General features: G+C 42.7%; 1 protein-coding gene across 1 annotated transcript in view; it reads left to right on the forward strand.

Annotated features, from left to right (window-relative positions):
- LOC119446651 (protein neuralized) overlaps positions 1 to 5,087 on the forward strand; it is a 30,104-nt gene extending 25,017 nt beyond the window's left edge. Inside the window, exons 10-11 of the mRNA XM_037711142.2 lie at positions 1,053 to 1,139; positions 3,742 to 5,087. Coding sequence (XP_037567070.1) covers positions 1,053 to 1,139; positions 3,742 to 3,920 — 266 coding nt within the window. The 3' untranslated portion in view covers positions 3,921 to 5,087. The remainder of the gene's footprint in view (positions 1 to 1,052; positions 1,140 to 3,741) is intronic.
- Positions 5,088 to 16,939: the final 11,852 nt, after the last annotated feature.

Here is a 16,939-nt window from a genome sequence, read left to right on the forward strand (position 1 = left end):
ATGCCATTGTAAACAACATTTGAAGTTTTTATTAACAAAATTTTATTCAGCTCATTGCAAGTGAACATTAACAGCGCTATACAAGAAAATAAAAGAACATCAGGTGAATTTCCAACTAGAAAGCGAGAACTGCAAAAGAATGAAAACTATCATTGATGCATTTTTTTAACAGAAATGCTCAGACGAACCCAGATCATCTATGACATGCGAGGTCATGGATGATCACTTATACTTCAGTCACTTCATCTTCACTTATAGTGAAGATGAAGAGACTGCCGCTCATCTAGGTGCTGGCACGTGGATGTAACATCTTGGACAGTAGCTGCATTTTGTATGACTAAGGCATTGAACACAACGGAGTCAATTCTTTTTAGGACATGTCAAACATGTTCGGCTTCCATCATGCCCCTATTTGCGCAATGGCACAAAGCCAGGTCATCCTTAAAGTATGAGGTGTAGTACTCATGTGAAAGTTGGAGGCACATGTCCAGCTTATCTTTGGCAAAATCTGAACTACCACATGAGAAAGCAAAGATTTGCCGCAACAATTTAAGAGACAGGAAGAGAGCTGTGTGGGTTAGAGAGCAAACGAGGATAGCCAATATTCTAGTTGACATTAGGAGAAAAAAATGGAGCTGGGCATGCCATGTAATGCGTAAGGTACCATTAGAATTACAGAATAGGTGCCAAGAAAAGGAAAGCGCAGTTGAGGACGGCAGAAAACTAGGTGGGGTGTTGAAATTAGGAAATTGGCAGGCGCAAGTTGGAATCAGCTAGCGCAAGACAGGGGTAATTGGAGATCACAAGGAGAGGCCTTCGTGCTGCAGTAGACATAATAGGCTGATGATGATGGTGGTGGTGCTAAGCGCTGACTAATTAGCGATGTTGGTTTCGTGGTTGGCATACCATGTCTTTGCAGCGCCACTAAGGTAAAATGTGATGTTAGTTAAACTCTGCTTGCTGAAATAGTTGCTCACATCTAGTGCTCTTTCAGTTTTGTGCGTTTTTCATGTATGTATAGAAAAGATTACAGGAACTTAACAAACGTGCAGGGAGCAAGAAGGGACTACCTGTGGCCGAGAGTGAGCAAAGCCCGGAGCCCAAGGTCGAGAAGAGCACAAAAGTGACACCACCAGTTGGTGAGCACGACTGGATGATATTGCTGCTGCAACTCTAACCATAATGGCGTAATACAGTTGAGCCTCGTCATAATGAAGTTATGTCCAACAGGAAAATAGCTTTGTTATATGCAGTAGAACCTCGTTGATACGATCTCGCTACGTACGATTTACCGGTGCCAACGTTCGTACTCAAGAACGTATAAAATGACCCAATTGAGTTACCTTATTTTTTACCGGTTCATACATTCCTGGAGGAACACAACGTTTCGGCAGCAATGTTCAATACATCAGCAAACTGTGATCATATTGTCACAAGACTGCATGCAATGTGACAAAGCCGACGTTTGCCACTGGGGTGAATAAAGCGACGATTGAAAAGATTGTTTTTCCACCAACTTGGCCGTGCTACAGCACGCTGTAAATATTTTGTAAATATATTTTAATTTATACTGTTTCCCGTGGCATTTTGGTGGTGGTGCTGGGTACTACTCAAGACGGAACTCCGTAGCGGACGTGTCCTGGCAAGTTCCACCATGTCAACAGGTGAGGATATTGCGTCAACCGCAACATCGGCACCCCAGCCGGTGATCTTGATCCAACCCCGCTACCCTGGCTCTTTTTGCGGCACCTACAACGTCGACGTCGATGACTGGCTTGGGAATTACGAGTGTGTCGCAACGAACAATCACTGGGACCCAACAGTGACACTCGCCAATGTCTCTTTCTACCTCAGTGGGACAGCTCGCATCTGGTTTGACACTCATGAAACAGAGCTGACCAGCTGGGATCTATCTAAGCAGAAGCTTCGTGACCTATTTGGCAAACCAATAGGCCGCCAGCACGCCGCTTCGAAAGATCTCTCCTGTTGCGCCCAATCTCCCGCGGAGTTATACGTGTCATACATCCTTGACATTATCGCCCTTCGCTGCCAAGTTGATGCCATCATGACCGAGGCGGACAAAGTAAGTCACGTCCTGAAAGGCATTGCTGATGATGCTTTCAACTTGCTGGTCTTTAAGGACTGCTCGACCGTTGAAGACATTATCAAGGAATGCAGGCATTTTGAAGCGCTGAAACGATCCGCGAGGCGATTTGCTGGTATGGAAGGGGAAACTAAGTGCATGCTGGCATTTTCTTGTGACAAGGGCAGTGAGTACTGCGGGGAAGCTACCGTAGCAGGCACCTACAACTCTCAATTGCACGTACATCGAACCTTTTCTTGCTCAGATGGGGTCTAGCACCTGGAAAACGTATACAATCGCAGTTTGGCAATGTACTAAGCATTGCTGCCGAGAAATTGTGTTTTCTGGGAATGTATTAACCGATGAAAAAAAAAAGAAGCATAACTGTATTAGGTGATTTTTCTTAGTTCTCAATCGCAAACGTTGGTGCTGGGAAATAGTGAGAAATGGGATTGTATCAACGAGGTTCTGCTGTTGATACTACTTAAAACAGCTGCAGTCGGGGTGACCTGCTCAATGGCACCATTTCTTCGTGGCATTTCTTCAGCCTAAATATTAAAAGTACACTTTGACTATCTATGCCTTGTGAACATTCATTGCTTGCCAATTTTGTCCGCATTCAAGATATCAAGCTGATCCAATCAGATTAGCAGCTTAGCATGGTTCACCCACTAAACCTTATTTGCATGCATTTCCCATTTATGTTAAATCAGAAAAAGTGGCAGCTTTGCCCGAAGTGCAGAGCATTGACAGCAATAGCAGGGTTTAGCTTTGCAGTAGTACTCTTTCGTTTGAGGCTTCTGCTCTGGGATTCAGCCACAGAGATGTTTGCTCCACAGTCATGAGATTTACTATGGAGTCCAACTGAATGGCCCTGTTAATGTGGGGGTCAGGTGAGCGTGCATTTCGTCCTCTAGCCCACCGTGGCTGCACATGGCTGTCAGCGCAGCTGAGCGCATACGCAGCATCTACACACTGTTTTAATGATAAATTTCCCCGCGTGTGCAAAGACTGGGTGAACTGAAATGGCGTGGCATTGTGCACTGTCTTCCCACACATTTAGTGCTGGAGGTTGTGTAATCTCGAGTTTCAGAGATGTGTTGAAGCAAGAGGCAGATGAAGCATTCGCTACCCGCTACCGGCGCTTTTCTAGTGTCGTCCCACTCTCGGCTGTGGGGGCGAAGTGGAGGATATCGTCGACACAGCATCAAGCCGTTTCTTTCGTCGCCAACTCTCAAATTCAACAAAATTATTTTGTTTTCTCATTCAAACTTGCTTTTTTTTTTCGAATTTCCTGATAATTCGGAAAATTTTGCGTTCCCTTCCATGTAAGAAAAATTCATCGGCAACTGTACTTACTCGGAAAAAGATCGAATTTCAATATAATGATGTGAATTGCCGATTTTACTGACTTCATTATGTCGAGGTTTAACTGTGCTTAAATATATCTGCAACACGTTGGCGAAAGTTCACCTGGAGTGTCTATATGATTGCTATCGCAATAAAGAAAACCTTGCCGATTGTCAAAGGCTTTGTTCCGTTTTCAAGGTTTGAAGCATGAAATCGCTTTCGCCTTTTTCCCCAAGCTTTTTCCCCAGAAAATTCTATGAGTCCATGTATTTGACCAGTATCTTTCTTTTGCATTGTTTTCTGTGCAGAGGAACCTGACACTGATTGCCGGATATGCTTCGAGAACTCGATTGAGAGCGTACTCATAAACTGTGGCCACTCGCTTACATGCCACGACTGCGGCCTGAAGCTACTGCAAAGCCGCGACCCTCAGTGCCCCGTCTGCCGACAGCGTATAGTCAATGTCATCCGCATTTACAAAGCCTGAGTGATGGCTAGCTGATGATAGTCACCTGACTGCCTAGGTATCACTTGACCAACAGTGAATTGGGGGAAGGGTGTAAAGCGAATGCGCTGCTTCAGCAGAAGCATGGCTGAACGTTTATTCGTGGAATTTTTCTGGCGCTACAGCCTGTGGAGAAGATTAACTGAATGAAAAAGAAAGCCCTGCAAATTGCTGTGCATGTTCTTCACAAGCAGATTGGCGCAGCATGGGGCTCGTGTCTAGATTTACTGTAACTAAATTCTCAATTTTCCGAAGTGTACTTCTGTCGCACAACTATAATAGTAATTCACTCGTGCGTTCATTTCTGAGCACTCTGTTCCCGCTGTGTTTCAGCCTTTATTGTTAACAATGCAAATATTGAGCTGCTGCTGCATGTTACTGAGAGGAACTGCACTGTATAAATGCCGAGGATATCTGTTATGGGACAGAGGTGTGCTCCTGGACAAAGCGAAATATTTTTAATGAGCGTGCTTGTACAAATGACAAATTTAATTTGCCCTTGCTTACTCTGTCAGAAAATTTCTGAAGAGGCGCCATTAGTGTCTAAACAAATGCCTCAAAGAGTGTGCGAACTCCTGCTGCTCTATTTACAGTTTTGCACTCTGGTTGTTGCATCTGAAGCCATGAACAAAGCTGTAACTGCACAGTATGATTTGAAGCAAATCGTGGTATAGTTTCTAAATGGTGTGCTCTCGTAACGATTACTAAAGGCCATGAGTATAAATAGGCACAAGTTCTTAATGGCGCATTGAAATGTCTCCGAAATGTTCAGTTTCTTGTTGTTTCACTTGCTAACGAACTCGAGTGCTCTTTATCTTCAACTGGAATTCTTGCTGGAGTCAGTCGCCTAAATGGTTGCTTTTACTCCTTGTGGTTTCTATATTGATAGTTGGAGGACACCACATTAAATTGTTGCTATTGTCTTCGGACACATTTATTAAAATGATGCATTGTTGTTTAAAGTCATAAAGCAACTGCAAATAGCATCGTTCATGACTTGCGTGAGTTTCAAAGTGCGTGGCAAAAGGTCCTGCATTTCAAAGCTCTACCATTGTGTATAGTAGGAATGATGGATGCCAAGTTTAGTTGTTTATGAGTATGCAATCATCACTGCTATATTATACCAAGAAAAATGTATGCAATTTTTTTCGTTAATGTTTAACATATGCATGAAATTTTACAAACACAACAAGAAATTTACAAGAGATAGAAAATAGCGCTGTACATTTGGTAGCTTAAGGATGATGTAACAGTAAGGAATCGGTTATCATTTATTAGATGTTGATTGCACCCTTCTGCTCCAGGAAGCGAAGACAATGAAGCGGGTCCTTTATTGTATCCTATCAATGACTGTTCATGCTCTGCCTCTCCCTTCTTCTTGAAGACATAACAGTGTAAGTGATTGCTTGATAGAGCAAGCTTAAAGTACAAGACATTTAATTGCATCTGCTCTAGAAAGACCCTCTGCTCAAGCTTTCGGTAAAAACGAAACCTGTAATTGGTACATATAACTTAAGCTCTCAGTATTGCTGTGTCGCTACGATATCTATGCCCGGTTTAATATCTCCACACTCGATCTGGCAATATTATGTTGTATGAGTAAATAAGTGATAAATGTCTGCTTTGTTATAATTTTGTTTTGTTTTGTTTGTTCTGAATTTAGCTTGCATTGTCATATCTGGTGCTTCTTCCCATTAGAACCAATGACATTTGCACATCAGAACCAGAATCCGGTGTAAAGATTCATTGCCTGTCTCTCATTTTCAGTGAAAAATCTGTATCCCTTCGCTTTATACAGCTACAGCATTCAACTGCACTTCCTCTCTAACAAGACATTTTCAGAGACTCTCAAAGGTAAAGGAAAAACTTCATTCTAACCGGTGCGAAGGCTCGGTGGATATGGTGTTCTTGGCTTTGATACCCTGCTGCTGGTTGCGAGGTCTTGGCTTTGATACCCAACCTTGCCAGTCACATTCTAAAGGATTCTCAGGGAGGAAATGCCAGTGTGCTTAGGTTTACATGCACGTTAAAGAACTTCAAGTCTCTCATAGCCCCCGCGTCGGATCAGAAGGCCTTGTCAGTGAAGTGTCAAGTTACAGTGAGGCATGCAAACATTCAATGCGGGCATTTGGCTTATAAAAAAAATGATAATTCGATAAAATTTTAGGATATGGCATATTGTTTTATGAGTATGCTCTAAGACCTTTGTTTTACAGTTGATCCTTGTTGCAAAGAGCACAAATCTAAATAATTATAGGGTACAACGAAGCAGATCTAAAATAGTAAATAAATAAGGTAAATTCATCAGCATATAACGAGTATATGCTGTTAACGAATATTGGATATGACAGAGGTATTTTTGTGACAGATTAGAGTTCGTTGTAAGGAGGTTCAGCTGTGAGTTTAAGGACTGTTTTTTGGTACCTGGTACCCAGTAACTGTGACCCGGTTTCGTCACTGGAAAGGTACAGTTATCACATGCTGTGTCCAGTGGAGACTGGCCAATTCAAAGTTACTTGCGCTACGACTCCACTGCTTCAATCTACTTCTGTTTCACCATGGCAGCTGCACGGAGAAGCTGGCTTAGAGGCTTTGCAAGGGGCATGTGGAAATGATCTGGGAAGAGTTTTTATCTGCCGGATGCCAATCTTGTTGGCTTTGGTTGGATGCAGTGTAACAAATAGTAACCTGGACAGTGATCAACATGGATTTGCTGAACAGTTCTTTTATATCTGACTTCTATAGTCGTAGAAGCTCGGCTATAAGTTGATCTGCTCTGCATTTTCGATGCATGCATAGCCGTGCTGAAAATTTAAATGTATGCAGTGTGTTACTCGTATTTTATTTAGCTATGTACAGTGAAACCTCATTAATATGTACCAGCTTAATAAGTATTTCTGGTTTAAATGTAGTCAAGATGAATCCCCCGCCCTGTCACCATAGAACTATATTGTGTATTGGCTGACCGCTTAAGACATATTCACTTGCTGCATGCTGAAGAGTTAGTGCTTAGTATTTACTTCATTTTTCAGCACGTACAAGCACGGAATCGGTGAAATGTCGTATACTCAGATCATAGTGAAATTGCGGCACACAGACCTTTCGCGGACTGAAGTCGCCACCGATAATGACGTCAAAACCTGGTGGCCATGTCGTGTTTCGTGCTATCGTAGCTTCTGGCGCTTCCACGTCTTTCATGACAACGATGTGGATGATGGTCTTTCCGCATCCGATTGCGGCACGTACATTGACCGTCATGAGGGCGTTCGCAGAGAAGTGAGGCTTGATGGAGAAAGTGGCTCGCGACCTTTGCCAAGTTGAGGATGCCGTCATCGGTGCAAGGCCTCCACAGCAGCAAGTGAAAATCAGTTTTTGCAGCCTGCTCACAAATAAAACTTGTTTGAGTGAGAATTAAGACGTAGTTCTTTTCTGGCTGGTAAGTCTATAGCTGCTCATCTGCCATTGTCAGTAAATTAGTACATCGCTTAGTGCGTACCTGATTCACGTTCCCCACCAACTACATGTTAACGAGGTTTTACTGTATGTATTTACATTCGTCTGTCATATTACAAATGCTAAAAAATTCAGTTTACCTTCATTATTACACTTCTAGAATTGCAAACAGGTTGACTTTATTGCAGTAGAAACCCGCTGATACGTTTTTCATGGGACCGTAAAAAAAAAAAAAAAAAAAAACTTAAGAGCCGGGAAACAGGACAAATTCAGAAATGGGAATAGTGTTGAACTGCACACAATATTTTAATTCTTACATGTGAAAAAAAGTGTTTCGCCCGACAGCTGAAGTATCGATTGCGATAGCAAATTCATAGACAGCTATACAAAGTAAGAATAGTTGTTTTATCGACCGCATAAACTTGTAAACATTCGCTTATTAACAATATTAACAAGCATGGTGTCAGCGCCCACAGGCAAACATGAACACATCACACTCGATGAGCGCGTACATGCTGTCAAACGCTGAGGTGAGGAATTTAAGCGCCGCTGCAGAAGCGAGCGAGGTGACCTTCGTGCTGTTGTTTATTGCTTCAATGCAAACTGAGCGCCAAGAACACACAGCACGCACAAAGCTTCAAGCCGCCGACGCACCTACACTGCATAGACTCTGCCCCCAAAGTAGATCGCTTTCAAGATACGGCCCGCGCGACCTGACCGCGCGACCTGACCGCGCGACCTGACCGCGCGACCTGACCGCGCGACCTGACCGCGCGACCTGACCGCGCGACCTGACCGCGCGACCTGACCGCGCGTCGCCACGCAGTACGCAGTTGATGCCAGAGCACAACGCTGCCCGCTATCCCTCCCCCCTCGCTCCCTCGCCGGTGCCTCGATCGCTACGGAAGAAGGCGTGCTTGCTCCCTGCTGTTCTTTCTTTCACGTGCGAGATTTAGACGCGGTCGTCGGCTCCCCTCGTACGCTTTCACTCACGCATACAGCATACGGCGCGCGGGCAATGACGTTATTGCCCTTGGACTTTATACGGAACATCTATGAGCCAAAACCAATTTCAGGGCCGCAACGCGTCGTAGACACCATCTTTAGAAAGCAAATACGGATCTCAAGGGCCATACTTTTGCTGGCGGAAACCGAAAATATGTCAGTGTCGCCCCCGGCACTTTGGGCGGCCAATGCCATCATCATGCAACCAAGCCAAGCGACATGAAAAGTCAAAATGGCCGCTCGGGCCAGCACGGGGTGGCAGTTCTCGACGTATGATGCGGGAACGGTCCCACAGTTGCGACCTAACAGCGGGGTTTCCAATGATTTGGATTCTATGGGAGCTGTGCCGGGACCGGCCGAAAACGACGTAACAGCCGGGAAAACGTAGCACCCGGGAACGTAACAGCGGGGGTCTACGCAGCAGTCTACGATAAGCAGAGTCTTGGTATGCTAGGAAGTTGCCGAAACAGAAAGCAGGTTGTAATGTCCCCATGAAGGTTCTTCACCAGGTTACCTTGATGCCATAGATGTTGGCAGTATCTTCTTGGTGCTTGTTGAATGATTCACCAATTAAAACAACGATTATTTGCATATGAAATGTCCGGACGCTTTCCAAACTTTTCCTGTGCAAAAATAGCCCATATAGCACATTCCATCATATCATACTGACATCATCGGTGCCATATTTTGGACACAATATCCAGAAGCACAGCTCTTTTCACCCCAGTAAAGTGCAGATAGAGCTTTCAGAGGAGTCATTTTCCTGCGTTGCCCTCAACACTATTCCATACCTTGCCAACGAAGCTAAACCTTCGGAATCGTCAATTTTGGAACATGGCCAACCAGTCTATACTCCATTTCATACTTAGCAGGCGACACTGCTAAAGTTACGGAAGTGCTGCAGTCGTAGAAGTCTCAATCCAGTTTTCGATATGCAATGCTTTGCGTGTAACAGCTACTTCATGTGTCAGAACTTTAACCTGTGGATGTAATGTTTCATCAAATAGCAAATTATTTACGCAAAGTTTTGCTTATAGTCTACAACACAAGCAACATACCCGCCGTGGTTGCTCAGTGGCTATGGTGTTGGGCTGCTGAGCACGAGGTCGCGGGATCGAATCCCGGCCACGGCGGCCGCATTTCGATGGGGGCGAAATGCGAAAACACCCGTGTACTTAGATTTAGGTGCACGTTAAAGAACCCCAGGTGGTCCAAATTTCTGGAGTCCCCCACTACGGCGTGCCTCATAGTCAGAACTGGTTTTGGCACGTAAAACCCCATAATTTAATTTTAACACAAGCAACATGTCATTCTGCTTGTTTGGTGTTAAATAGGTTCAGATCTGCAGTACCTTTCGTGTAATGTCATATTTTGTGACATAAGTGTATTAGATTTAATGTTAAATTGAATTATGTGGCACGTCACTGTAGTGTATATCTTGTTCATGTGTGACACTATTTTTTTGGTCACAAATGCTAGAATTGGGAAAAGTCTCTTTAGCCCCTTCAAAATTATTATATGAAATTTTCCTGTGCAAGTGCAACTCCGATTTGCTACTTTGGCCATTTTGCTCTGAGCAGAGTTAATATTTCGCTTTTCACGCGCCGAGGACCTAATTATTCAGTACAGGCTCCACCCACAAGATGCACTGCGCCTGGCCTCCCTGCCTTTGCACTCTGAAACATAGTTCTTGAGAGTTGCCGATAAGAGGCAGTTTTAGTAGAGTCGAGTGTGCTCCGCTCACTCGCATTTCGTGCACTAAATCGGCAACACAAAACTTGCTTTTTCAGGAAGTGTCTCCTAAAGACGTTAGCGACACGCCGTCAGCATGGCCACGAAACTACACAAAAGACATGCGGACGCATTTTCGCACTCCGCTTAATCGTCTTTGTAGCAGATGCTGCATGGGCTGGGCCCTCTATATTTCACTGCCAGCATGACCATTGTGCACACGCACACTTGCGTGCAAAGCTTTCCTTAAGGAGCTTCAATTTTTGTACTTGAAAGGGTGTTTACCTGTGATGCTTCTTTTGTAATTATGAAATTAAATCAGATCAAAGCACTTTATTTGAACGTCACAATCCGAAAAATACAGATGTTGAGTGCTGTGGACTAAATGCTGCAAGATGGCTTCACGAGGCCCACGGTCCCTTAAACTTGGCACAGTTGGACTGGAACATAAGTGCAGAGCAAACGTATTGCTTACTTTACCAAAAAAGAAACCACTCAATCAGCTAGCTGCCTTAGCATGCGAGTTGTTGAAAGAAGTTGAACCCTTGAGATTTTCTTTTCCTTCCTTGCGCCAGCACACATACCATATTGATAACGTTTTCATTTTGCAAGTGTTGCATTTTGTTCAATGGTTCCAGCAGCCAAGAAAGTACTGCCAGGGTTATGAACTTTCTTTTGGAAAAGTAAATAAACTCATTTTCAATTTATGCAGTCTGTAAACTGTAAAAAAATAAGTATGCTCATGATATCTTGATCATAATGCTTGCATAGAGCAAGCTTAATGCTACCCTGCAGCATGTTTTGAACATAATAATTAAATTTGCCTAGTCGCTGAACAATGCTCCTGTGAACACCTGAGCCAAATGCTATCCACGTACACTCAAGTTCGTTCAAGACTGCCTTTCCTTTAACTTGTCAAAATTTCTGTGACTTTTTGTGAAGCAGAAATGAACATGATGGCTACAATGGCTATTGCAAGATTTCTCTTTGACATGACAATGCTTTCCGCAGCACCACAAATATGTCATGACTGATAAGGTGCTTTTACCCTCTGCTGGCAGATGTTAAAGTGAAACCAACCAGGAATGTTAGGTTAATCTGCATTCTTAGCTTACTATTCCTCGACAGAAAAACAGCCACTTACCATGAGAGAAAGCTTGATAAACTAGATTTAAAGTATAACAGTGTGACTTGTTGAAAAGGACAAAACCGAAGAACAGACATGAACAAGTGTCTACTTTTAACTCCGCAAGATAAAATTCGGCAGCTTGTCCTTATCTGTTCTTCAATTTTGTCCTTGTCAAAAAGTTGCGGTGTTATACTTTAAACCATGCAAGACCAATGAGCCCAATCTTTGACATTACTGAGTGACCCCCAAAAAATGACAAACTTGAAGACTAGTGGTAAAACCACCCTTAAGTTCTTCGCCAGGTCACCGTGACGTGATGGATATTGATGCCTATACACAGGTCCAGTTAATTGCTTATAGTAAAAAAGGACTACATTGCATTAAAAAAAAAAAAACGGTAAATAAACTTTGCAAGTTTCATGAACCTTTTAGTGCCAAACTGGCCCAGATACATCGAAATCTAACTTTGATGAAATCCCCAGAGAGGGGTTGCAATACTAATAAATAAAATAAATCACTGCTATCACACTGACGTACCGAAGCTGAATTTTTGCTGCAATATTTAAAAACGAGAAAGTCTGCTTTCATTTTCTCCAGTAATGACCTTTCTTTACCAAATGAAGGAGAACAATGTTTTTAAACAATAGTTTACTTGTATAAGATGATTTAGTGTTGCCCTTCCATCATCATCGGCCTATTTTTATGTCCACTGCAGGACGAAGGCTTCATCTAGCAGTCTCCAATTACCCCCATCTTGCACCAGCTGATTGCAAGTTATGCTTGCAAATTTTCATCAAACCACTTAATTCTCCGGCATCCTCAACTGCGCTTAACTTCTCTTGGCGCCCATTCCTTAACTAATTCTATTGCCCTTTATTGTTCCTTTAACACTGGGCTTCTGCCTTCTGAAGTTAGGTGGTGCGGTGAATCGACTTCGATGGCCATCATATGCTCAGCATGATGATGGGTGGAGTATCGCAAACATCGCTACACGTTGACACAGCGACTTAACTTTAAGGACAGTAGGAACATCGAAAGTGAGTAGATGGTTGCAAAAGGCCTGGTAGGTGAAGCATGTGATTGCCAATAACTCCTCATGCAAAGCACATTCAGAATCATTTTGTTGTGAAGGTTTCACAAGATGATGCATGCACCTTGATAGCAGACACATTCCACATCTTTCTGAAATAGTGTTGTAGGGCTTTTTAAGAATATAAATATATTACTCCTTTTAGATCACTCTTTCCATTGAAGCACCAGGAAGCACCTGACATGTCTTGGCTGGTAGCTTTCTATATACGTGAAAAGTCCAGCTCATCAATTAAGTTTGGTGGAATAAATGAACTAACAGTTAAGTTTGTGAAATACTTTCTTACGTTTACACAGGCCAGAAGATAGTCCTCATCTTTGGCTATAGGTCTGCCTGTCTTTGGCTATAGTTCTGCTAAAATGTGGACTAGAAGGTGTGGGAAAGCTTGTGGGAAGTATTTTGTGTATGTGGCTGTTTGCTCCACCACTTCTTTTTCTTTCCTGTGTGCATTGTTTAGCTATTTTCGTTAGTAGTTGCAATTTTCTTTGAGTACTGAAGGGTTAGTGGTTCTTCCACTCATTGTTTAGGGTTTTACTTGGCAATATTCATGATTGTCTTTGCACATATCGGCGTTTATTCTGTGTGTTCATGCAATGTTCAAAGTCTTTCTATTTTGTTTTGTTGTATTGTCTACGATGTGTTCCTGCTTGGTGCGTCCCGAGTTTGCTTTCTTGATTGTGAATTTTTTTGTTTTGTACTGATGCTAATGTGTTCAAACGGCAAGCAAAGACGAGATTTCCACTTTTGGAAGCATATCATGCTCAAGTTCTTTAAACACTTCAGGCTCCTTTAGCACACTGTCAGATCAACATAAACCGCTCATTTACATGTAGGTTATCCAAAGAAGTTACTAGCAGTATTGGAGTGAAGAGACGCTCAAGGCAGACATATTTGTACATCTTTATACAGTGGTAGTTTGTTATTCTGAAAAATCTTTGTTTTGTCCCAAGGTATGATATGGGCACGTACAGATTTGCAGTTAAAGAGAGTGCACGTCTTTCCTAATTTGACCCACCCACAAAAGGTTGTGCTGTGACAGCTATTGATAATATTTGTCAAGGTTGCCGATAATGCAGAAACCCCTCTTTATTTTTGTCCGTCAAATGCCGCGCAGTTCAGTCTTCATTGGTAGTTAATCACTCTTGATACATTGCCAGGTTGATGTAGTTCGGCCATGAAAAGTTTGTGGCATGTCTTGTGCGATAAGGTGAAATTTTCTTGCAGTTAGGCTGTGCAGCTTGTTGAAAAACAGACCAGTGTTCTCACCACAATCTTTGCAACTCCAGCTCTTTGCAGCAGTTGTGATTTTTTTTTGCAGACATCCTGCCCCATTAACTTTTGATGCCAATCACACATCAGCCAGTGTTCTCCAACTGATTGGTCGCATGAAGCAGCAACCAGATGAAGTATTCTTGCTGTGATGACACCCATAGTCCGTCATCCATTTTGTGCAGTAAGATGTCACTTTTAATGCTGAAATGCGTAGTGCTTATTATCCAGATTAGTTGCCATCCACATGGAACTGATTTTGGCCAGGGTTATGGTCAGGTCATGGTCATCTATCATGCCATTTTCGTTGCTTGAACACAATAATTTCTGAGCTTCATGTGGCATTTTGGGGAAGTTATGTATCTGTGTTAGTGTTCATTATTTCTCTTCATGCAAAATTGTGAAGCTTCAAAAGCACAACTGCTTAAATGTGTACCAGCTCTAAGAAGCCACAGTTGTGTGCAAATGCTGATTCTTATTTGAGAAGTGTTAAAAGAAATGTAGCACTGTCTTCAACACTTGCACTAAAAAAAAAAAAAAAAACTTGTGGTGTAACTTTGCAACTACATTCGGGGATTGCCCAGTGCACTGCTGTCAATGGGCCATGTCTGTAGGTTGGGTTGTAAGAGGTCATTTATTGACATTCATCATTTCCATTTTGTAGTGGCCCACTGTGCCTTTTACTCTGTCCTTGTTGACTGTGCATTGGCTTTCTCTAGAGAAATGTCCGTCATATGTTCTTACCAAGCACGTATTGTCCAGTTGATGTTTCAAGATCAGGAAAAGGGTGAAGAGGGGTGTTTTTTGCACCTCTTGTGAGCACGTGCAGTTTTATAGGTTGCATAGTCATTACATGCTGAGAATTCTGCACTAAAGATTGCATATTTGTGGAAGCGGGCCTTTGTATTCGAATGTGTCACTTGCAGGATTTACTTTGTGGGCCTTCTGGCATAGCTGAAGTCTTTTCACCACCTGTGCCATTCATTGCTGCTTCTGAAATGGCCTGGCTTCCTGAATAAAGGCTTCATGAGCCTGCCTGATGCTAAGCTCTCATAAGGCGAGTGATAGTCAGGGACCTGTGCTGAGGCTTCTCATAGCACATCCTCCTTGCAAAGTGCTTGTGCCTCAAGCATTAAACCACTGGTAGCTTAACATTTGTATGACAGCACTGTGTAAGAAACTAATGTTCAGCTGTCACAGTGTGCGTGTTCAGGCAGTGTGCACAAGACTCAACAAATGTCTTTTTTATTCACTACGCAGCCTTTTTCTGATTGTAATAGAGGCAGGACAATAGGCTTGGGGGCGTGGCTTGTAAGTTTCTAAATGAACTTTATGTGGTCTAAGGAGGTTTATGTGCCTTGCTAGGACACTAAAAGAGCAGTATTGCTCTACATGTATAATATCCACAACACTCTGTAGCTTATTTACGACCTCAATCTATTAAAGCTCCGAAATGCATTCCCCCCAGCTATAAATGTTTAGAAAGGATGCTACTGCTGTCCAAATATGAAAGACAGGATGCAGGTACCTTTGGGGCAGTGTGATTTGATTTCATGTTTTCTTTAGCAAAGTTTTGTCTGTAATTGGCAGTACATAGTAAATCAGGCTACTTTCGTTGTGTACTTTCATCTTGCAAGATTCTAACAGTGATTTTGGCTCTTATAACATATGAATCAAAAAGTACATATTCTTTTTTGTGCACAAGCTTTATTCTTTATCTATTTCAATCCATTGTCCTTGTCTATTGTGCGTCAGTGTTCTTGCACTGCACATCTTAGATATATTGCTGTTGCACTGCATTGAGCACACACACCTTTCCTCACACATGAAGAAACTTGCATATGATGAAACTAAGTTTTCATAAAATGTACAGATTTCACAATGTGATGCAAGGTCGTTTGTGTTTGAATGTTCCTTCAAGCCCTGTGAGTTGAAGCTGGTTATCGTGTAGTTTGAAAATGACTTAAACTTGCTCATTTTTATGTTGTTCTTTAACCTTTTGGGCTCTCTGTTGCCATACATTAGCAAATTTCAATATGCAAAGACTGGTGACTTTCACCCAGGAGCAGTTACCCCTTTCTGTGCTTCTCGGCAGTTTGCTTTTGTGCAGTCAGCTGAAATAAAGACCGTTTTATAAAGCATAAATTTTCGCTGTGTCCTGATACGTGGTGCAGCCATTATTGTCTTATCTGCTTTGCTTCTAAAGCACATGTTAGCTCATACATGTAAAAGCAGAAGAGCTACACCAATAACCTAAACACTATCGTAACTGACATGTGCCCATGCGCCAAGCCAAAATGGAGGGAACATCCAGTGCCTTATGCTTTGGCTGTACAATGCTCACCAAATGAAACGATTGATATTGGCCACGAGATCAGGCTATAAGTGGCAGCACCATCGGTGCTTTAGTATGGATGCACCGGCGGCGCACACTGAAATGTACACGGGGGCGCTTCGCTGTGAGTGATTTGGGCGCATTGTTTGGTAATGAAACCCGCTGACTGCTGTGACCTGATATGTTGCCTTTCAATGCCACGTTCTTGCACAAAATGCTCCGAACATTCCTACTCTACATGAAATGAGTGCGAAACGCAGTTTCTGCTACAGTGCATGCATGGTGCTTTTTGTTGGTGTTCTGTAGGCGCGGATGTTGTGCAACTCAGCTTTCTGCTATTCTTGCTGTAGTTAATGCCTGTATTCTTGTACAGTGAAGTTAATATAGCTGGTTATTGTGACTCCATCACTTGTACACATACATAATTAACTTTTACTTCTTCGATTCCCAGTCAAATACAGGCAGTTAATAACTTTGTTTAAACAACGTAAGCCATTATGAGTAACAGCGCAGTGGCAGGATCGCCTTGTAGCTTCACACACGTTTTAATCCCGTGGTAACAGTAAAAACATAGCATTCTCAGCGCAAGGATGGTTTTGTATGATTATGTGCATGAAAATGGTGCAAACAATTTTAAATTATTTAAACGGCCAAGCTTATTACGCTGTTTTCTGTATTTGTGAATATAATGACCGCTACCTTCCATCAAGCTAACACCACACTATGGCTAACACCAATACAATGTGCGCCACCACCGCACATTGTATTAGCCACCAGCAACTCAGTTTTACGACACCCTGTTGTCTAGCGACTGCAGTGTTACACATGATACTCTTGTAATACTCTATTTCCGATTCCCTTTTGATTCCTGTAGTGGAATAGCCACATAATAGAGGGCACCTCAGGAACAGCTAAGGGTGGTCATGTAATCGCTAACCGCAGTCGTAACACACCATGACCAGGAGTCTCTAAAGTGCTGCATTCAATTC

This window comes from Dermacentor silvarum, chromosome 3 (assembly GCF_013339745.2).
Source record: "Dermacentor silvarum isolate Dsil-2018 chromosome 3, BIME_Dsil_1.4, whole genome shotgun sequence".
In the NCBI taxonomy this organism is placed as follows: Eukaryota; Metazoa; Arthropoda; class Arachnida; order Ixodida; family Ixodidae; genus Dermacentor; species Dermacentor silvarum.